Source organism: Ambystoma mexicanum, chromosome 9 (genome assembly GCF_040938575.1).
Source record: "Ambystoma mexicanum isolate Mex_15411 chromosome 9, UKY_AmexF1_1, whole genome shotgun sequence".
In the NCBI taxonomy this organism is placed as follows: domain Eukaryota; kingdom Metazoa; phylum Chordata; class Amphibia; order Caudata; family Ambystomatidae; genus Ambystoma; species Ambystoma mexicanum.
This window is the reverse complement of record NC_090931.1, coordinates 171,561,714-171,585,393: the sequence shown is the minus strand read 5'-3', so window position 1 is coordinate 171,585,393 and position 23,680 is coordinate 171,561,714. Positions and strand designations below refer to the sequence as shown.

At 44.3% G+C, this 23,680-nt stretch overlaps 1 protein-coding gene across 1 annotated transcript in view; it reads left to right on the top strand.

Moving 5' to 3' along the window:
• The window catches only part of CBL (Cbl proto-oncogene), a 964,911-nt gene that overhangs the window by 372,126 nt on the left and 569,105 nt on the right, over nucleotides 1-23,680 (top strand). Inside the window, exon 5 of the mRNA XM_069614372.1 lies at nucleotides 14,077-14,198. Within this exon, the coding sequence (XP_069470473.1) occupies nucleotides 14,077-14,198 (122 nt within the window). The remainder of the gene's footprint in view (nucleotides 1-14,076; nucleotides 14,199-23,680) is intronic.

Sequence of the window (23,680 nt, the reverse complement as noted above, 5' to 3'; positions counted from 1 at the left end):
TTGATCTTCATTACTAGTGGCCTCTTCTTCATTCCAGTACGGACATTAGCTCCCTTATGACGGTTTTCCATCCGAGTGGTATCTACTTGAGATGTATAACAGAAGTACATTGGGGCAGCTGATGGGGGGGGGGGGGGGGGGGAGAGTAGGGAAAGGGAGAAGGCAAGGGTTTTCAGTGAAGGAGGTAAGGTCCAAGGGATACTGCGTTCACCCAAAATGGTCATCACTAATCCCACAGGGTGTCTTTCTACCCATGCAATCCTCTTCCCTCTCCTTTCTCCTCTACCTCTGGCCTCCCCGCGGCCACCTCTCCTCCTCCCTTCTCTGCCTGTCCTCTGTTCAAGTCCGATCTAGAAGTCACAACAAGTTCTTCCCTGTTCATCCAAAACCATCAAGGACCACATCGATACCCATGCTCCAGCCTTGGCCGATTGCTGCATCACTCCTTCGCCACTGGAACCTTCCTGACCCCCCCCCCCCACTCCCTGAATCACTCTTGTGCACCCTCTTCTTCAACCCTCAGCCGACCCCTCTTTTCCGGCTAACTATTGCCCGATCTCCATTACTCCTTTCCTGGACAAACTTGGGAAAGCTGGCCATCTCCCAGCTAAATCCTCACACTGAATCTGTCTCCATAACCATCACTCTGGCTTCAGAGCAGCCTGAAGCACGGAAACTGCTCTCCTGAACACCTGTGGAAACCTGCTCTCTAACCTTGATGCCAATCACTCCTCAGTCCTCATCTTACTCTATCTTCTGCTTTTGTATTTTAATTTTTATTGCGCACCTGGCTCAGGAGCATCTGGGCGCATTTCTTACATGGTAGAAGTTACACATACAGTGTTATACATACATAATACAAGAGTTGCAGATAATAGATGGTATAATCATTACAACATAAAGTGCAGGTTACAGAGTACAGTAGGCCAAATACAGATAATAGACAGAGGAGCATTATGAGCAGGATGCCGCTGTATCTTGATCAGAGAGCCATTTTCTTGTTTTGAGTTTAAAGGCAGAGAAGGAGGGCTCCTCTCTTAGTAGGCTGGGGAGGGTGTTCCATAGTTTGGCCTCAAGGACCGGGAAGCTGGCTCCCCCTGCTGTTTGTAACTTAAATCTGGGAATTGACAGCGAGTGAGTGAGTGAGTAGATCTGAGGTCGTAAGGCAGTGTGTGTAGTAAAGCGGTTTCCCAGGTATTCAGGGGTGAGGTTAGCTTGACACTTGTGGGTGATCATTGGTGTTTTCAGTGAGAATTTGTGGGCAACCGGCAGCCAGTGGAGGCTCCGTCTAGTGTTTGAGATATGTAATTTCCTAGGGAAATTGAGAGCTGCCCTCATGGCGTTATTCTAAGTAACCTGGAGTGTGTTGATGTTTCTGTGGCCAATTCCAAGGTAGAGGGCATTACAATTGTCAATCTTTTACAGTATGAGTGTTCTAACTAGGATGATACAATTGTTGGTTGTAAGAAAGGGTCTACATGCTGTTATCAGCTTGCAGGTGCAAGCTGCTGCAGAGGCCACTGCGTTGGTTTGTCGATGAAGTGAGAAGGTAGAATCTAGATAGATACCAAGGGTTTTGGTGTCGTTGGACACCTTGATGGTATTCCCATCAATGGTGAATGATTGGAAAGCTACGTCAAGTTTATTTAGCCGAGTCTGTGAGCCTAGGATGAGTAACTCGGTTTTATCATAGTTTAAGCAAAGGCTATGATGGGCCATCCAGGCTTGGATGACTGTATAGACATCGTTAAGCGCTTTTGAGTCGGTCACATAGTCACCGGTGATGGGGATCAGTATCTGGGTGTCGTCTGCATAGTTTGTGTAAGTGACACCCAGATGATCCAGAATATCAACGAGCGGCTTTGTAAATACATTATATAGTGTGGGGGAAACAGGATCCTTGCGGGACCCCACATGTGACTGGAGAGGGCTCAGCGGTAACAGATGGGGAGAAGACCCTCATCGTTCTGTTAGCCAGGAAGGATCTAATCCATGACGTGGCATCCTCTGAGAAGTGGGCGGCAATTTTGAGGTGGTGACAAAGAATTTGATGATTGACCAAATCAAAAGCTGCTGAGAGATGAAGCAGAAGGAGTGCCAGTTTGCCCTTGTCTTTTAGGTCCTCAATTTGTGTTTTTAGGTCGATCAAGGCAGTTTCTGTCGCGTGTCTTGGACGGAAGCCAGAATGACGAAGACCCAGGAGTTTATCTTCAAGATAAGCCTGAATTTGTAAGTAGGCAGCACAGTCGAGAATTTTCAGGAGGAATGGCACTGTGGTGATAGGTCTGTAGTTAGAAGGGTTACTCGGATCAATGTTGGGTTTTTCAATTAATGGGATGACCCATGCGTCTTTCAGATTGTTGGGTACGATACCGGATTTGAATGAGGCATTTATGAATGTAGTGATGAAGGGGGGGCCTGGGCTGCCTCCTTGATGATAGGAGCGGGGCATGAGTCGCCTTGACAATTGGAGGGTTTAATCTTGTTAATGATATTTTCCTCTTCCCTGACAGATAAAGGAGAGAAGCTGAAAGATTTGAGGGTAAGGTTAGGTGCAGGTAGTTTGTTAGTAGAGGATTTGGTTGGTGGGTCTGGTGTCAGGCTATTTTTTTTGTTATTGATTTTAGTTTGTAAGGTAGAGATTTTATCCAGGAGTGCTTTTTGAATATTGTTGCACCATGTAGTGTCATTCGAGCTCTTTTAGAATGAGTTCTTTAGTGTTGGATTGAGCTTCCAAGATGCGTTTGTTATAGACCTCTCATTTTGCTATGAGAATTGCTTGTTTGTTATTGGATTAAGCAATGATCAGGGAGTTTTTGCTAGCTTCCGTGGGGAGCCCTTTCCAGTGTGCCTCAGCATTTATTTTGGCTTTACGGAAATGCAGTGTAAACCAAGAATTGAGGTGCGCTTGGGGCTTTGGTTTGCGTAGTTTGAGCGGGGTGATAGTATCCAGAGCTTTAAGTATCAACTGGTTGTAAATGTCTACTAGGACCGTGGGGGCCGAGCAGGATGTTGCGAAGCTGTTGATGGGGGGGGGGGGGGAGGAGGATGAGAGGGAGTAATTTTTCCTTAGTTATGTCCTTCTTGTTGCAGGTGTGAATAGCTGGTGCGATGTTAAGTTTGGAGCTAGAGGTGTTGGTTTGGATAGCAAAGGTAATCTTGTAGTGGTCAGACCAGATAAAGGGTGACAGTCACCTGATTGATAGGGCAGTTTAGGTCTGTGAGCCAATTGAGTTCTTCCTTTATTGTGTCGGTTCTTGGATATGGTGTGTGAAACCTAGGTCCGTTAAGGAGTTTGCCAAATCGGAGGCTTTGTGGTCATTAGGGTCGCGGTATCCTAGGTTGAATTCTCCAAGTAATATAACTTGAGACTTGGGCTTAGTGTCTGCAGCTAGGAGAGATGATATATCGTCATGAATGTAGGATGGGTCCTGGTGGTCTATAGATAAGGTGCACTGTGGCAGTTTGGTTGGGTGATAATGGCAATTTGGCTGAGAGTAGTTCAGCGGAGGGGAGCTGTGAATTGGGGATAGTTCGAAGTTCAAGGGAATTTTTAAAGATAAATGCGATGCCTCCACCTTTGGAATGGTTGGCGTCTCTATCACATCTTATGTCATAATTGTCGGGTATTGCCAGTGATAGTGTGGGGCCTGCTGCTGCGTGTAGCCATGTTTCCGTAATACCTAGCATGTCCAGGTCTTCAGTCAGTAATGTCTAGGGCGTGTGCAGGGATAGATCTGGCATTTATCAGGGCGCCTTTAATCTGCATAGGTTTAGTGATGGGGAGACTGGTAGTTTGGGTGGAAGGGGTGGGAAGTGTGGTATTTATGCCACCATTAGGTTTTAGTAGGTCAGTGTCTTGTGTCGGCTGTAGTTTGGTCTCAGGCAGTGGTTTAGTCTCCAGGAGGGGCGGGGGGGAGGTGTGTGTGTGTGTGTTTGTGTGTTGAGTTCCGTGGCTGTTTCTGGAACCTAATCTTGAGTTTGTCATGGAGAGTATGCATGGTTGGTTGGGCGTGGGTTTAGTTGCAAAGTGTTTGAGCTACAAGGCTGGCTCGTTTAGATATGGGTTAATATAGGGCATGACCAGTCCAGGTTCAGTGATGTGGGCGTATGCTGCGTAAGAGGATAGGGCCCTGTGACACTGGGACTGAGGCACTGGTGGCGGATGGGAGGGAGAGGTCTGAGTAGAATAGATTGTAAATGTGTGCTTAGAGCTGATATACGTGAAGGAGGACTGTCTGGTAAGTGTGGAGATGATAGCTAGGAAATGTAGAAGGTACATCTGGTATAATCAGTGCATAATGAGATAGGTCAAGTGAGTGCGTAGGCTGTTAGCAATGACCCAAGGTGGGCTGTGATAGCAATGATGATGCGATATAAATGTACTTGCTTAGTGCAGATCTGGATCAGGGGTACTTGATCATGAGGCAATGTGAGCGCATCGGAATAATACAAATCAGAGCATATGGTGCTTGATCTAGCGAAATGGTAAACATCTACAGTATGATGGATGGGGCATGCAGTAGGTACCAGCATTTGGCATAGGCAGCAAAGCTTGCACAATGAAAATGCACTAAGGCGAGTACAGATCAGGACATGGGGTATTTGTTCAAGCGGCTGTGCTAACCGTGTGAATGCATTAATCTCAAGCAGATCAGCGCAATGAATCAATGCAGAAGAGCGGTACTTACATTTAAAGGTGTTAGACAGCCACACAGTGATAGGGCAAACGAGCAATGAGCAGCCCTAAATAATGAAGATAGCAGTGCTAATACAGCGAGGTACCGGACAACATAAGGTAAGTATTTGATAATGGCAAATGGCATACAATGAGCAACATAATCGTTCATCAAAGGCATTTAAATGAGGCTACAAGCCACTGCGAGTGTCGTATAGCTGGAGAGTCGCAGGAGAAATACTGGGCTGTTGGGAGAGCCTATAGCTCAGTGCCCAGTGCACCTAAGGTGTCTACTTGCAACAGGCTCAACTAATTGTTAGCGTATATTGTGTGGACAAAGTACCTGGAGAATGTAGCAGACTGGAGCTTGTAGACGTCCTCGGTGCAGGGTCTCTGGCAGACGGCAGAGAAAGGCCAGGACAGGTAACAGCCTTCTTTTGGGGCCTTCAACCATGTCATCCTGCTCAACTGCTCTGAGAACCTGGGTATCGCTGATCAGGCCCTGGCCTGCCTGACCTCTTTCCTTTCCCCTGCTGATCTCTGGTCTGATACTGCACTGGCCACCTGGTTACCCTCTGAATTCGGGCCCAGGTCCCTGCCTGCCCAGTTTCACTCCCACACTGCCTCCTGGTCTGTATCTGCAACCCTACAGTCCTCTTACCTGCACTTATTGATACCTGTTGTCTGCACCTCTAACAATTGCACTTGCCACATGTTGGCTGCACTACTTGTTTGTGATCCCATGTATGACAATTTCCCATCTCCCCCCCCCGCATACCCTTGACCCTCCCCCTCTTTCCCCCCCACCCACCTCTCCCCTGCACTTGCGCAATCTCAATGTCACTAGGCCTAGTAAGATTATTGTCTTTGTCCTGTTCCCCTCCCTATCCTCATCGCGCCTTGAAACACTTGTGTATAGGCGCGTTATAAATGCCATATATCATATATTGTGTAGCGACCTTGCCAAATGGGAAGAGGCTACCCCAAGGGAAGAAGGGACGACATCCACAGATTGTCGCAGAGCAGTCAGACGACCCTGAAGAAAACCTCAATCCAAGACCCAAACTTGCTGAACTACTCAACGAAGAAACAAACCAAACTGAAAGCACAAGTTGATGGAAAAAGGCATCTATCAACTCAATCACCCAACTCCACAGCCAAAGATAAAACGGAAGGCAAAGATACACTGCCACTGCTAGTCAACGTCCGATCAATGTCAAAACGCACAACAAATATACAAACTGCTGAAGCGATGGAGAGACAGACCTGCTACTCCTCACTGAAACCTGGCTAACTCAGAATTTCAAAGGAAAAGCACACGATTTCCTACCCAATAACTTCAAACTTAAGGAAGCCCAACTGCTAAGGAAAAAGAGATCTTGCCGTGGCATACAAGTAACAGCTAAAAATAACAGCACCACCACTAAACATCCCAAACTGCGAATAACTCCTCCTGCAGAATGCTGCATCAAACATGATCACCTGATCACACAGGGAGATTTCAACATCTGGTTTAAAGAACAACACATTGACTCAACCAAAACTTTAACAAATCCACTAGCAACAATTCATCTACAACAACTGTTGAAAGGAGCGACACACACAGCAGGCCACACCCCCGTGGATGCAATCTTCTGCAACAGAAACCTGGTCAAAACTTCACTTCCAATGCAAATCCTCTGGAGCGACCACCTCATTATACCCTTTGTGATCCACTTGCCAGCACAGATACAAGCTAACCTTCCAAAACATCCTCCAAATCTGAAAAACTGGAAATCCATTAACAGTGTGGACCTAAATGTGAGACTGGAAGGCACAGAACCATCAATCACTGTTCTAGACTCAATCAGCATAGAAGAAAATGAAAACAATCCAAAAATGTATCATGAAAACCTTAGATGACATTGCACTCGAAAATCCATTCACCCTGCTCTAAAGAAAACAATGGCAAGATGGTTCACACCCCACCTCAGAGTACAAACAAACGAGAAACCGGAGCAAGAATGGAGGAAAAACTACAACCAACTGAAATAAATTGCATACCAAAGACATAACTATACAAAGCTGAAATACCCAAAGAAAAAAGACATTCTACAGCGAACAGATCAGGGACTCGAGCAAACACCCAGGAAGATTTTCAACATCGAGCTACGAAACCCAACATCATGCAACACACCAACCCCATCACACAAACTATGCATTGACCTTGCCTACCACATGAAAAACAAAATCGCAAACATCCAACAAGTCATTAAGAGCATGCCTGAAATCACCAACAACCCTCTTAACAAGCCAACACCAGGAACATTCTACTAGACTAAATCCCCACCCACCAGTATTGACAGAAATTCAACAGCATGGTGAGCAAAAACAGACTGCTCTCCAGCAGACCCCTTCCCACCAGGCATATACAAGTATCTTCGCCCAGAAAACACCAGCAGAATATTCCCCTTAACCTCTACAACCACTAACTAGCAACAGGAACTGTGCCACGAGCCTTCAAATCTGCATGTATCAAGCCACTCCTTAATGTCACATTACAACTACATCCCATACTCGGCAAAACTACTAGAAATCTACATCTACGAACAAATCCTGGAACATGTAGAGAACAATTGGATACTAGACCAGGCACAAGTAGACTTCAGACCCATGAGAGGACCAGAAACCACATTACTATTGATATGATCTAAAAACGAACAGATTCCACCGTCAAATCGGCACTAATACTAATCGATCTATCAGCAGACTTTGACAAAGTCCACCACGAAACACTGGCCAAAAGACTCAAAGGTATTGGAATTGGCAACACAGATCTCTGGCTAAAATCCTTCATGACAGGAAGAACGGAAACAACTTGGATAACACCATTCGAGTCAACACCTCGCAAAACGTGGAAAGTCGCACAATGCTTATCAATCTCACCACAGCTTTTCAACATCTACATGAACTCCCCTCCCCGTGATTAACTTCATCAAAAGACACAACCTCCCATGCTACAACTACACAGATGACACTCAAATAATTTACAAAATCAATGCCAGCGAAGAACAAAACCCAATTCTTATCAGAAGCCTCACAGAAATAAACCATTGGATGAACATCAACAACCTTAAAAATCGATCCTAACTAAACAGAAATCATGATTGTGCCCAATGGCCAGTCGAACCATCATATTGCATGGCTTACCGAACCCACCAGAACCATCCAAAGTGGTTACAAATCTTGGAATATTAATGGACAGCGAATTACCACTAGAGCTTCAAGTAAACGCAGTAGTTAAGAAATGCTTCTTCCACTTAAACATAGTCAAGAGGATACTCCTATTCTTCACATTCCCACAAAGAAAACTCACCGTCCTCTCTAGTCATGTGAAGAATAGACTACGCCAACAGCATCAATCTTGGAATGCCAGAATACCTTATGAAAAAACTACAACGAATGCAACAGCAGGACAGACTCACTAAGATACCACTTCATCCCAGCACTGAGAGTACTAAATTGGTAACCGGCAAGGCCAGTCTTTGCATCGGGCAATGCATGCGGCTGCCTGAGATGCCATCTTCTAGGGTGTGCCAGTCTGACTCCCATCTCATTTCTAATGTAGCACCTAAAAAAAATGAGATGTAATGCTATTGAATCTCTCATTCTGAGCAGCAGTGAGCACGATAGGCCATGGTGCTGCTTCTAATGTCGGCAGCTGTGGGGGTGAAGCCTAGCAGGTGGGTTCTCTACAAGCCCCAGATCTGAAGCAACATGTGTTGCTTATCAGACAGTGCCCAGGCCTGGCCTGACTGCACGTGCCTGAGTCCTACGTGCATGAGCTGTACAGAGGCGAAGGTGATAATTGGGCTGGGCTAAGCTTCGTACTTGGTCACACAGCCGGGACTAAGAAGCAAGTAGCCTCCTCGCCAACAGGCTTGGGAAGATTGAGGCCACGCTGTAAGCCAGCCACTGCCAAGCCCAGCCACCACGTGCAACTGAGCTGTCCTCCTGCGACTGCCCTGGGTAGAACAGAAGAGACCAGAGTCTGGACGGACGATTGCAAAGAAAGAAGCGATCTGGCCAGAGGTTCTGCTCTCGTTTATAATTTATTATATTTAGTTATGTCATTGCCATTGTTCTATTTTTATTATATTACATTTTTTTTGTAATGCGCCGAAGCCCGCAAGCTTCAGGGCATGAACACAAAACGGGACAGCAGGTTCGTTGTTACAGTAGGCTAGTCATTTATTTAAATAGAAGCGTTTTCAATTTCTTTCTGCAAATCAAATAGTTTGATTCTAATCTTATAGTGCAGGGGAGATCATTCCACTTTGTTGCTGCTTTTGCGCCAAAAGAGCGTCCAAGTCCATTTACTCTTTTAGCACGTGTAATTCTCACCAGACCTTGAGATTAAGATCTCAGGGACCGACCTGGTTCATATAAGGTTATTTGCTCCTTCAAATAAACTGGAGCTGAGCCATAGAGGCAGCGATATACAATGGTCGCTCCTTTTAAAGGCAATACGGTCATCTAAGGCTAGCCAGTGGAGAGACTTTCTATCCTCTGTGATATGCTCTTTTTGTCTTCATTCTAATGGTTCTCACCGTGTTTTGAATAGTCTGGCATTGCGCAATGCAGCCCTTAATGGCTCCAATCAGGGCGTTGCCATAGTCCAGCCTGGAGAGGAATGGGGCTCTAGCAATGGTGGCACAATTCTATTAGCTTAGAACAGGTCTAATACATCTGAGCAGCTTCTGATAGTACCAGCTGTTTTTCTTCAAGTACGCCACATGTGCTTCCAACCCAAGTGATGCCTGCAGGTAAACACCTAAGGTTTTATCCTTCTCGGAGACCGGAACGTTTTAGTTTCGTATACTGAAGGAAGCAGTCTGAGTCAAGTTTGGCCCTAGCCTGAGATGGACCAAAGATCATGAGCTCAGTCTTGCTTCCATTGTCACCTGTGAGGCTGCATGTCATCCCTATATGAAACTGCAAGGCAAGCAGACTCGACTGCAGGGGCTCCCTCTGAGCCTATAGGAGACTGCCCCAACCCCCAACACACATGACAGGACCATTGCAGAGCAACATAGACAATAATTAAAACACACACTAATAAAAAAAACATTCTCTAGATATTGAGAAAGAAAAAGCAAAAGGGAGTCTGTTGCAACCCAATGCCCCCTTCTCCACACCCCAACAACGAGGTCCTCTCCATAAGGAAACATCAGACAAAACTCTGCCTATGAACTGAATGCTGAATAGCTGTGGAAATGGCAGACGTTGCGCTTTATAAATGCTTCATAGCCTACCTAAAGGGTTGGTTTAGCGTGCTCTAATGTGGTTTTGTAATTAAATTGGGTAGCCTCTGAGCTTTGGTGACGCGGTTTGATGCAGGTCACCTGCCTTTCTGGCAATCGCGGCTTACCGACTGGGAACACAACATGGATTTCATCATGTTCCATTTACTCTGGGCTTAATTGTCTGAAATGATAGCATACAGGGATTGGAAGTTTAGAAGCTGCCTCCTCTCACAGCCTTTAAGCTGCCAGACAGATAGTGGTGCTTCCTTTGTTAGTGACCGACCGACAGGTACTCAGATTTCTGAATGTTGCTTGCTTCTGGTGGCATGATACAAAGTTGGAGTCAGATGGCAATCTGAGGCACAAACACTTTGGGTGGGTCATACTGCAAAAACCTATTCAGAGAGCTATGATAGTGTGATCTATTCTCTAGTGCCACACAGGGACTCTAGTACAGAATGTAGTGTTGTACTGGTGGAAAGCTTTATGCCAGCACCACTATTGGCGCTTAAGGTGTGTTGAAGAGAGAGAGATGTACTAGCATTGAATCAGACGTGCTACACTGGTGCTCTTGGCATTTTTTTTTTGTGTTCCAGCATCGGTGGTAGTCCATGCTCGGGTGCTCTGGTAATTGGTAGGTTTCAAAACGCTTTAAACAGCCTCACAGAGCGCCATACAAGAGCCCCTTGTGCAGAATACGGTTGGAATGCCGAGCCCAGGCACTATCCTAGTGCTTTTTCCTCAAAACCGATTTCAGGGGACATGCATATGAGTTGTTGTTGTATTAGTGTAAATGTTCTCCCAGTGCTGTTGTGGTGCCGGTTTGGTTGCCTGGGACATATGGGAGTGTGGGTTTGTTAAAATATATAAAGCATATGCTGATATGCCATGTGGTGCCCTATTTGGTTCTGCATTACTCCAGGGTTACATCAAATGCCGGTTATAATGCTCGGGCTACAAACTGCTGTTGTAAACAGGTGGGCATTCCCACTCACTAATGAATTTGAGAAAACAAGTCCGTTTATATTTCTATTGATCCTAATAAAATGTATTGTGCATTCACATTTGTTTGAGCTCGCTTTCAAATGTAAAATTTATAAATAAATCTAAAGATTTTTGTTCTGCCATATCTGGGTAGTAAAAAAAAGGTACGACCATCCCATTATGGTGTTTACCTCAGAATTGGAGTAGATCATGGCATGATTTTGCTTTGGAGTATTTTATATACGGAAATAGATCTGACGTGCTAATGCCACCTCCCACCTTGCCACCATTTCATTTACGATCTCAGGCATTGGTCTGCGACTGCCTCTTGCCTTTTGGTGCCGTAGCTTCACGCCATTTAATGGCACTGTATATTCCATGTAATGCTGGATGGCTTTCGGTACTTAATTACTGGATGTTGCTTGGAAATGTAATTTCAAGATCTCATCTGGGCATTTATGGCTTGAGGGCAAAGGTGAATTTCATGGTAGAATGTAATTGGGGCCTACCTACTTTGACTGTTCCTATTTCTTTTGCTATTTGTACATGGATATATTAACTTTTGTATTTAATTTGGCTTGGCCTATGGTTTGTGTTTTTTCTTTTAAATGGATAATAATTTGAAGCAGGAAGAATATGGAATGATGCACTATACAAGGCGACAAAGTGTTGTATTAACATGTTATTACCCAATATTTTGATATTCAAATGTATCTAAATCTGAAGGATGATGGCTGAGTTGGAATTGCTGCCAGGTTCGAATCTGCAAAGTGCAGCCTTCACACTTGCCCTGGCAGAGGTGATCAACTGTTTGCTCTCAACCAACACTAGGAGCATGCCCGAGGCATGGGAACCCTGAGCGGGTGCCCATGGACTGCTGTCAGGGGCCCCCAGCAGGCACCAGTGCCCACCTTTAACTTAACAAGTAATGTTTTAAAGAATGCCCTATTTACAACATTTTAATGCAAGTTTTTGTTGTAATATTTTGGGGGCTAGGGATCGCCAAGGAAGCTTCCCGCCAAGGGTGTAATCTGGTCTAAGACCGGCCCTGGCTACCGTTCAAAAAATGCATTTTCTTCAAAACTACTCTGCATAACAAAGTGCAATCCACGGCCAAGGAGCAGAATTCATACAGGAAAAAAATCCATCTACAAAGCAAAACTAATATTAAGGTCCAGCAACATTCGCCTCGAACCGAAACACAAACACATTCGGGTGGATCAGCATTCTCCTGCATAGCGGTGAGACTTTGGAGCTCGATCCCAAAGGAAATATGAACAGAAGATCACCTACAATTCAGAAAACTGTTAAAAGGATTGCTCTTTAACTCACCAAGCTAAAAGGGAAACGCCAGCAAAGGAAAATGGCAAATGCAACATGATCGCACTAAAATCCTGATCCCCCAAAACCGGGTCACTCCAAACAAATAAAGCACCCGACTGCAAAACACCATAGAATAACATAAACTCGACAGATCAACCCAACCTGCAGATAAAGACTCACTAAACTCCAAACGCACCATCCAAGATTGAACAAACCAGACGTGCAACTCTGCTGCAAATACATTTTTGAACTACAGACACTCAACACCCAACAGGACACTAAACCAAACTTTTATAAATATTGCACCAAACACCACACAATTTTGACCAGCTAAAAACAAAACGGCGCACAGTGACTGGGTTTTCCAGACTGAAGCTACCAACAGCACATCAAAGCTCTCTTGAGCTTTGCCGTCTGAAGCCCACTAACAAACACATCCAAACCCCCTTCATTTTCAGATCCACCAGAGCGCCTGCTGACCATGAAAATGTCAGTGGTGCGCAGTATAAATCGGAATAAAATAAGTGTGATCGGAACCGGCTTGGTCTTGCAAGGGAGTGTTAAGTAGAAGCAGAATCGCTTTACAATAATATGCGGTACCCATGCATTGATGACTAGATCATTAATATGCAACAAGTGTAACAACCATTCAGTATTTAATAAATAAGTACTAATTATTGAATAACACCTAACTATTGGTCTGGTGTTGCTCTGCACAGAATGATTGCTTCACCAGTGATTCCCCAGTGTTCAAGGAGGAATCCCACATGGTTGCATCAAGGCCATACTGCTCCAACCCCAAATGATAACCTTTCCATGCATAGTATGTATTGCTTGGTAGCATGCAATTATCACTGGCATATTTCACAGTTGGGAAATGCATACAATTTAGCACACTTTGAAAGGGTATCATTGGGGGTGTCGACAGTTTGCAGTACACCCAAGTATGTGGGATTCCCACTTTTAACACTAGTAAATCACTTTCTGCTTAGAAGGACTCAGAGCCAGTTGTGATGTGTATTGTTAACTCTTTGGTAAACCGTTATTCCACTTTAGTTGCATACTAGTTATACATTCAATCATCAATTGTTACTAAACCATCAGTGATAACAAACATGTTGTTGCTTGTTGTGAAAGTGTGGGGGTATTTCTACCTTTGAGTAAAACCATATTTGAGCTCATTGAAAGCCTCTTAAGGGATGGGGTATATTTTCCAAATCCATTTATCCCACTTAAATCTGTGATTTCAATTTCCATTTCGTTTGTAAATGATTAATGCACTATTTAACGACTGGTGACTTGGTAGCGGGGTAGAGGATTCCTGTATTGATACAGGGACACATGCTGTGGCTTGTAGATGCTTCTGTTGTCTCATATCGTTTGTTACTTGATATTTGTATAGCTCCTACTGCCATGTTATGGCTTTGATGCTCTAGGTGAATGGCCTTTCTGCACATCACAGCCTCAACAGACCTAAGTAAAGCATTAGGTTGCATGCAAATAGTTATAATTTATGCAACCGCACTATTAATGGCTGAAAACTAGTGTAGACCTGCCATAGGGTGTTAAGGTGCAGTGTGAATTGCTATATCAGACTGGGAGCGGTTACAATTCAGTGTATCAACCCTAAGGGCAACAGTCTACAGTTCTGCTATACTTTACATACAGAATACATGTATTATTCATTGTACATGACATGTCAAATGAGTGGTATACAAATAAGATGAATACTTGTGCATGTATGTCAGTCAGTGCAATTTGTTTTCTGGATGGTATGACGTGTTTGATCTCTCACCCCTCTTTCAGCCATGGTCGTCTTTGCTCAGGAATTGGAACAGCCTGGCAGTCACTCACCCAGGTTACATGGCGTTTCTCACATATGATGAGGTGAAAGCAAGACTCCAAAAATTCATCCACAAACCTGGAAGGTCAGTGACTGTCCTGATACTGTAGTATCTTGTTTGTGATTGTGTTGTGGATGTTGGAGTTTACTAGCGGTACCACTGCTTGTATTATTGGTAATCTAAGGTGGCGTTTCTGATAGAATACTTAAACTTAATGAAAATGTGTGAATCCCCTTCAGTCAGGTGGGCATGCTGGATAAGGGGACACGTGGAGCGGGCTGGACCCCACAGACTACAGAACAAGTGTGGTACATGTTTGTAAGGTCGTCCTGGCACGCACAGCCCTCTGAGTTGATGTAGAAACATTTGAATGGCAATCTTTTTTTTTTTTTTTTCTTCAAGGTCTTTCGCATATATGTAATGTAGTAAATTGTTATTACTCAACAGAACTCTGCAGATTTGTGGGCTTGATTTTAGGGACTTGAATGTGATTTTAATTCAATCGTCACATAATTTTCATTGTCCAGGACGCTGATCCCCATTCATTCTGTTAGTCTATTAATTGTCTTTGACAAAAAGTGTTTATTCTGCTGCTATGGCAGTCTTCACGCTCTGGCAGAAACGCCCAGTATGAAGCAGGGAAAGACATTGTAAAACATTTCAAAGAATTCAGCCACAAATCTGTTCATGGTATATGTTTCATAAAACAAGATTCAATTGTAAGTTTGAAGTTGGTTAACTGATCTGGCATTTACTTGGCAGGAACAAGGAAATTGGTTAGAGACAATGGAAATGTGTTCACAAAACTAGACTACATTCTCAAAATAAGAAATATTGATGGCACTGCCAAACTGCTTCCGTTTTACAGCACTGAAGAGGGAAGCAGGGGTGAAGATGGTCTGAATTAAATTAAATCTAACCACTGGCATTGCTCTTTGCGACCCGATCAGGTTTTTTTGGATACTGTGCCATTACTGGGCTGGGGGGGGCCGGAGGGGGTTTGGGGGGGTTATGGGGGGTTCGTATTCAAATCGGGCTTGGTCTCGCACCTCTCCGATTGCCTGTTTACCCAGTCCTAGCAGAACTGTGTTGTCAGTCTTTCAACCTGAAATCACAATTACCTCTTCTCCTTCTCTCATCTGACTGTCTGCTACCCAGGAGTGGTCTGCCGCCAATATCTGCCTTAACGACAAGAAGACTGAGATTCTCCTCATCGGCACACCCGCTCCCTCCTTTACTGCCACTCTCTGCCCGGCCCCTCTTGGCCCTCTTCCTGCTCCCACCTGTGAGGCTAAAAACCTCAGGGTTATCTTCGATTCCACACTCTCCTTCTCTCCTCACATCGGACTTCTCTAAGTCACACTACCAGCTGCACCGCCTCAGAGGTATTCTTCCTTTCCTCTCCTTCCCCCCCCCCCACTCCCTCCCTCCAGAAGCTCACTGTCTCCAGAGCTCTGGTTCTCTCTAGGCTGGACTACTGCAACAGCCCCCTTTTCTAAATCTGCCTGCTTCTTCTCTCCGCCCTCTGCAACTCCTCCAGAACAGGACTGCAAGACTTGTCCTTGGCCTCAAGCCCAGGGATCGTATCTCTCCAGGATTGAAATCTGTGCACTGGCTCTCAGTGGCTGCGTGGAATAAGTTCAAAACTCTGTGCATTGTCCAAAAGGCCGCCTGGGACCTCAATACCTTCAACTCTCTTCCTAAATATCTTCCTTCACAAGCTCTTCGCTCATCGGCCTTAAACTCCCTCAGGGTCAGTCGCTTCTCCAAGTAACAAGTAGGTAGTAGATCGATCTTCGGCTGCGGCCTCCCCCTGGTACAGCCTCCCTGCCTCTCTGAAAAATGAGAACCATCTCCAGTTCCGGAAGCACCTCAGGACCTTCCTCTTTGCTTCTGCTTTCTCTCCTCTGCCCTGCTGAACTCCTGACTAAAACTGCACTGGTCACCTGTCTACCCTCTGTTCTCTGGCCCAGGCTCCCTCCCTCTGTTGCCTTGTTGCGCCTTGAAACACTTGTGTATCAGCGGGTTATAAATGCCTTATATCATATCAAGCAACCCCCAGACCTGTTCCTGGCTTAGTCGGTATGGTCCGTGAAGTGTAGGGTGGGACTGCACTAGACCCCTACATGGACATTCTACTTCCTCTTTCATGTGAAGCACAACACTACAATCAATCATTAAAATCAAATTATAAATTAAAAATATTATAATTTAAAAATATTATCATAGTCCCTTATTTCAGTGTATAAATGAACTTGTGAAGTGTCCTCTACATCAGCATGTGCTTACCGTTTGACCTTGTATTACACTGCTGTCTGCCACTGCTGTGATTCTGGATTGGTCAACTTTAAGACCTTCAGCAAGATTGGGTTCTGGGGTCTGGGAAGCGTTGAAGGGAAATCATGCTATTACTTATTTTTAGCGACAATTTACTCCTTAGGCACTTAATTACCTCCGTGAAAACCTCAGAAACGTCTTGTAAATAGCTAGCAATCAAGATCCTCTTCTGTGCCAAACCGCAGATCTCCACCTGAAGGAAACCATGTTGACACCCAGTGTGTATACATACGGCTCTATAGTACATATATACAGAAACCAGTGCTGCTGCAATGAGCCATTATGGAGAATGTCTTTTCTAAGAAGCACCACTGCAGAGGTCTCACCTGATGAGTTGTATCCCCATCCCATCAGTTGTATGTTTTAATGTTTTAAGCTGCACCAAATGACCACTTTGCTAGTTTCTGTGCTAACTCTCTTCTAAATTAGAGAACCCCAGCTCTTTCGCTGGACTTTAGGACTTTTAATTTTTATCCTGGAGAGAGTGACCTTTTTCCCACTCTCTAATGTATTTTTCTCTGATTTGAACCCCCTGTTTTTTTTTTGGTTTTGGAGTCCGACAAACTCCATAGGCATCATCTTTTTGTATTGTGACACAGCACCTTCAGTGCAGTGTCACAGAGAAATAATTTGGATTTCTGCTAAGGTTTAAATACCTTCTGTCAGATAAACTACTGTTTCCAAGTGTAGTAAATTGAATTTACTTACCTTTTTCTCTTTGTAGACCCAGCACACACTATCTTGGATTGCTGGAGGGGTTACTTAGTATCCCCTTTGTCTACCTTGACGTGTAACATTGTTCTGTTACTCTCTCTACAATTAATGACTTGTGGTGGTGGTTTATTTTCTTACCAATGTGCGTGTTTACCACAGGTGTAATCCTCAGCTGCAATATTACACACAGTGGTGCCCATGTTTTAAAAATGGCCCGCTCTTCTTTTTTCACCATTTCTTGTTTGAAAGGTACTACTTGAGATTTACTCTGCGCGCCAAATCAGGTTTGGTCGCTTTGTTTGTTTTGTCTTTGGCACGGATTCATTGGTGAAGCCCGCCTTTGGCTCCAGCGTGTCCGGCAGGCCAGGAAGCGAAGGATTTTCCCAAAACTCCTTGTGTTTAGTCTCCTTGGTTACAGGAATGTACCCAAAGGTGATTGGCCGGCTGGCTGTCCTTGGAAGACAGCCAACCTGCTGTGAGTGACAGCTAGGCTGCGAATGAATGAGAGAAACCTGCATAAAAGGCAAGGACTTTTGCAAGGAAGGAGTCTCAACCACTAGGCGAAGGAACCAGAGAAGAAACTGGAAGAGAAGCTTGCTGCACCCTCCTGGACTAGAGAAGCCCGGAAAGGACGACTTCTCACCTTGGATTGGTTGGACTAATCAGCCCCAAGACAAACCTGACTGGAACCCCTCTTATTGCTGGCTGTGCTTCTTCGCTGCTGCTGCAACCGAGTGCCAGGGGACAGGAGCACCTGAATCGAGTGCATCGTTTTTAAGCCGGACCCGAGCTCCAGGAAGATCCGCCGTACTCCCTTAAAGCAGGACTAACCAAACCTGAGCCACCTCAAGTGTGCTGGACCCCAGAAGCATGGAAAGTTCACAAGGTGTCCAAGAACCACAGTGGTGCTATTTGCGAGTAGCTGAAAATGTAAAGTTCCGTTAATCTGAAGTGTGCCCATTGCTGCTGCCGCCGACATTCAAACAGTAGTGCTGGAGTCCCCAGACGTCCTTCCTCTTGTCCCCACGACTGAGGCCCAGGAACAACGGGATCTGCTGGACTACAACAGGAAAAGAAGCCTGCTGGAACCTTTTTCTTCAGACTCAATGTACTATGTAACTAGGGGTACTTACCTCTTGTGTGTAGCTTGCTTGCACTCACTGAAGACTAGCATTGGGCGCCTTTTGCAGAGTTGCTTGCAGCTTTGTTGTTCATAGGCCTCCCAACCTGTGGCCCAACAGTGATTCTTTTTACAACAAAACCCTTTAACATTGTGCAAGACATTTGTGCTATCTTCAAGAAGTGCCTCAGCTCCCGTAGATTTTGCTCAATTGACATTGGCTGTCCTGGCTCCCTGAAGATTCTTCTTACCCTTTGACTTTGTTTTTCTGTCCCTCAAAAAGTCATAGATAAGTTACTTGTGTAGCTGGGAAACGGTTAACCTATATTTCATTGGGGGATTGAAAAGTGCTCACCTGTTTTGAGAAACTTACCTTTGTTTCCTTCCCTAACCTTTTCCTTTTCCCACATCTCAGTATTGCATTACATGTAAAAGTGATATATCAATGTCAACAGTGTCCTAACAATTGAAGTCACCTCAGGGTGTAAGAAGTATGTGTGCCATCCCAAAAGGGTATCTACTTACTGAAACTGAGAGTGCATTTTATTGTTAGATATTGACTCTTTCTAAAGAAGGCTTATTTTAAAACTGACTAATTAATAAATGATTTTATCACGAAAGCTTGAGTAGAAGTGTATTTGAATACAATGTCACTGAATCTGTTACAACCCTACAGCTCACATTGGCCCCTCTTGAGTTGAGCATGGCTGCTCAGTCACTCTACCAACTTGTGTAGTACAGGCCTATAGCATAGGTTGGGTTACCTATTGCCAAGAGGACAAGGCTGGTGTTGTCTCCCACAGGGTTGCTACATACAATCTTGCCTAACAAGACGTTCACGCAAAATACTATTAAACTAAATTTAAAAAAAAAGCCAGACAAAAGTTGCCCAATCCAGGGTTGTGGCTAAGGCATCTATTGGTTCAAATGAACGTGAGCTGCTTGGTTAGGGATTATTGATGTCCTGAGCTCATAACGCGCAAAGAATCGTGAAAATGAATACGTTAATCCCTTATCCTAACGCTCATGACTCTTAGCGCCATGTCAATACATAGACACCAATTATATATTTGACATAATTCAACCAATGTTCAAATGAATTTTAATGTGGGAAGCAAATTACAGCCTACATGCAATTCGACCATTCCGGTCATCACCAGTGGTGTTACAATATGTGAAACGGATACACCAATTAAGCCATGCAATATATATGACTGTTGAATCGGTGGTGTTCACAATGCAGCATCGATTATAAAAATAAAAAAAATAACCTATTTAAATACATAAATGTACAAAAGGTGCCAGTTAAGTTTTCATTTATATGTGAAATCCCCTTTACATGTGAGACCCCCAGGACTGTTTCCTGGACTTATGAATTCTTTTTCTATGGTCCTGAGTGAGTGGGAAGCTTTATCCCCACTCACCATTTCTTTTACTCTTTTTATGGGTGTCATGTTCCTGACTCTCCATAATTTATTTTTAAATCTATACTTTCCTAGAACTTTTTGGGCATCTGATTTTTATTATTGCAGCACAAGGCACTTTCTGTGCAGTGTTGCTAGGCTGCCTCTTGGGCTGCCCTTGTTTTCTCTTGGGTTCCTTGTGTTAACTATGTTCCCAAGGGTAGATGGATACTTAATATGCTTTCTGCAATCCCCATTGTGAGATCAGCACACCCCACCTTATGTGGAGTGCTGAGGAGATGGAGGGTATCCCCCTTTTTTCCTCTACTCCTATAACATTTCTTTTGAAGTGACAAGCTTACTATTATGGCTGGTGGCAGTGGACACACTTAACTGACTTTTGTGCGATTGTTTTTATTTTTTATTTTTAACTAGCAGGCTGTCATTGCAGCCACAGTAATGCACAGAAGGGTCACTATTCTGCTAAAATGGTGGCTTCTTTTGCTATTTTTAGTGTGCTTGTCCTTTCTTGGTCCTGCTACTCTAGGTGGGGGTGGTCCTGGTGGTACTTTTGCCTTTGGCGGGAAGCCTTTTGGTAACCCACTGAGCCTCGAGTGTCTGTGAGGACAGTACGTGAGGGAGGAGTCCAAAACTCCGCTCACTTTTGTCTTCTGTTGTGCCTGAGAATCCAGTCCCCACTAGGGGTTGGCTGTCCTGATTGGACAGCCACCCGCCCCCTTCTGTAAACTTCAGGGAGAGTGTGCAGACGATCTGTGGGTTCCTGTATGACTGGCCTGGATCTGGAAGCTGAAGTCAAGTTGACTACTGGAGCTGAATCTGAAGAGAGAACTGCTGTAGCTAGCGACGGGTTATGGCTGCTGTGTAACCACTGCCTGTGCTAACCCCTTTTTTGATGCAATAGTAGTCCCGAAGACTGCAACTCCGACCCATAAAGTGGTGTGACCAATCACTCTTCAAGATCTGCATTTCGAGCCATCCCACAATGAGCTTTCTGGGCTGCAAACCGCCAATACCACGGCAGCTCGAGACTGAGTGCTGTGCAAAGTCTTTCGAAGAATGAATATTGCTGAAGCTTTGCAGGACTCTGGCTGGATCTCCAGATGCACAATTCCACTCGAGTGCCCTGACCAGTGTGCTGGACCGTCCCTCATCTGGTACCTTGAAAAGGGCACCAAAAATAGAGCTGCGCGAAGCACCTAAGAATCCTTTGTTGAGGGCCTTTTCTGTCAACTGCTGCTACAAGTTCCCATCCAGTGTTGGTTCTTTCATCACCACGACTAAGAATCCAGAGACCAGGTCCTGTGCGGCTGCATCGCAAAGTAATCCGTCGGCAAGCTCGTCTTCACTGCTGAGGTACTGTATGGCTTCGGGTAAATACTTAGTCTTGACGCTCCTGTCTGGCTAAGGGGGCGATTCGTGTAGTTGGTAGTCCGCCCATACCTTTTCGCCCAGGCCTAATGCTGGAAACGCATCTAGGGAGCCTTCTACAAAGTTCGTCTGATGCTTACTTGTCACGAAATCCTCAAACTCTGACTTTCCTACAGTTCTGCCTCATTCTGACCTGCCTACAACTGGCTCCTGGACCACCAGGGCCCCCCCTCCTGCCTCTGAGAACATTCCTGCTCTAGACTAGGGAAGCACTTCAAAGTAGAAGGCCTCTGCAGAGAAATTATAACAAGTGTTGCAAAGTACTTATTTTCTATGTGTTAGTGATGCAACTTTGATTCCTGAAACAGAATAGGTTTCAAAGTGTTAGAATTACCTTTTGAGTTGCTTACTGCCTTCTGAAAAGTATGCAAAGTTATTTACTTGCCTTTTGAAGTGTGTTCCCCTCTGCTAAAAGTAATGTTGGTGTACCTATGCATTCCTGAAATACTGTAAGGGTTTACTACCAATGGGCAATTGTGGTAATGCCAAACTTGTTGCGCTGATCCCAGCGATTTTTATATAACTAAACGATCAATGGCACCTATCTTTGACTTTTGCAGCACACAGCACCCTCTGTGCTGTGTTGCTGGGAGCCTTTTGGGCTCCCCTTTTTGTTTTCTTTTACAGGGGGATATTTGTATAGCTCCGATCTTTTTTTTTTTTTTCTTTTTTTTATCAGCAGACCCCACCTTATCTGGTGTGCTGAAGGGGTTACACTGTGTCCCCTCGCTACTGTAACATTTAGGTTACAGTGACCAGTTAATCGGAATGGCTGGTGGCAATGGTTTTATCCTACCTACTTTTCTTTTATTTCAATAATTTTTATTGACATAAGGATAAACAAACATTGGACACAATAACACAACTAAAAGCATTCTGGAGGACCAGGGCAATACGAACTGACCAAAATGCAACCGTAGCCATAACTGACCCAATTCTTAACTTTAGCCTGCATCACATCTAAATAGGATTTTGAAGATTAGAAAGTGCCACTCAGATGGAATAGTGAATGATAGCAAGCATCACACCTAGACATAATTGAAAGGACAGCAATGCCAATTAACCAATGCACTAACAATTTCACCCCGCTGCATACACCTCTCAAACTCTAACCAAACACAAGCCTAAAACACAACAATCCGCACAAACTTCATTACACTGCAACAACAAACCAACCCACACATAGACTCGCACAACAGCACACGACTACCGACCGTAAGACACCCCAAGCCCAGCCAACGGACCCACCGGGCTGAGGCTGCCAACAGCACATCACTGCTCTCTTGAACTTTTCCAGCTTATTCCCTCTAACTCACCCCTCTTCCCTTTTTCAGAGCCGCAAGAGCACCGGGGGACCACTCCGGTGGTGATAGTGCACGGTACAAATATCCTTTAACTTTAACATACTAACAAAGCCAGACTGTGCCCTAACCTAGCCAACAAGTCTTTCGACATTATGCAGTGTTTTTCAAGGTTATGCTTTGGCAATTACACATGCACATAAGCAGTTGGTTATGCATCCCTAATCATCATTTTGATAAGTGTTCAAGTGAACCAGTGCACAATTGGGTAAGTAAGTTCACCACAAAGTGTAATATTGCAAACATTTCATACTTACAGGCTATAGATGTATCTGATATTTTGCCAGTGATTGGGGAAACTAAGACTGGTCAATAGTAACAATATTTGGTGAGTACACAAAGTTAACCTCTATCCAATTAAAACAACGAAGTATCAGTAAGGTAATTAAGGATATTTTGATCTGCCCAAAATGGACTTAAAAGCTACACGCAAGATGAACACAGAATCCAGATCGCTCATTGGCACGGATCACACAACACACTAAGGCACGTAGAGAAACTTTCACACGTTCACCGTTACACACATTTGACCTTGGTAAAATACACTAAATGTATGGTGAAGTTGGGCGCATGTGTATATGGGCAATTTATTCCAGTTTGGCACATATTGGTTTATTAATTATCTCCTCAGCTGTGATGAAAACATTGAACTGACATGCCTAAGATGATTATCAAATTATATATAATCTTTTTTCATGCATTTTATATTCCCTCTTTGTGTGTGCAAATTCTGTGCATTGTATACATGGTGACTGTTCAACTGAGCGTTTAATTACAATAAGTGGTGGTCTGCTTTAATGGAAATTACATTTTATATATCCGATTTATGCTTTAAATCTCCAATGATGGCTGCCAATTTTTTTATCTCACTCTGTGGTGAACTTAATTACCAATTGTGTATTGGTTCACATGATTGAGCAATGTTCAAAATAATTTTGGATGCATCACCAACTAATGTATACATTAAATTGCCAATGCATAGCCTTGAAAAAGACTACATAAGGTTGAAACTTGTGTTAGCTAAATTAGGGGACAGTATGGTTTTATTAGTGTAGAAAAATTGTGTTCCTTTTGATTGCTTCTATTAAAATCAAAATTGCTGGGATCAACACTCTTTTGGTGTTACCGCAATTGCATATTACCCTAGAGGATAGGGTATTACCTCTTGAGCGCCGAGACAGG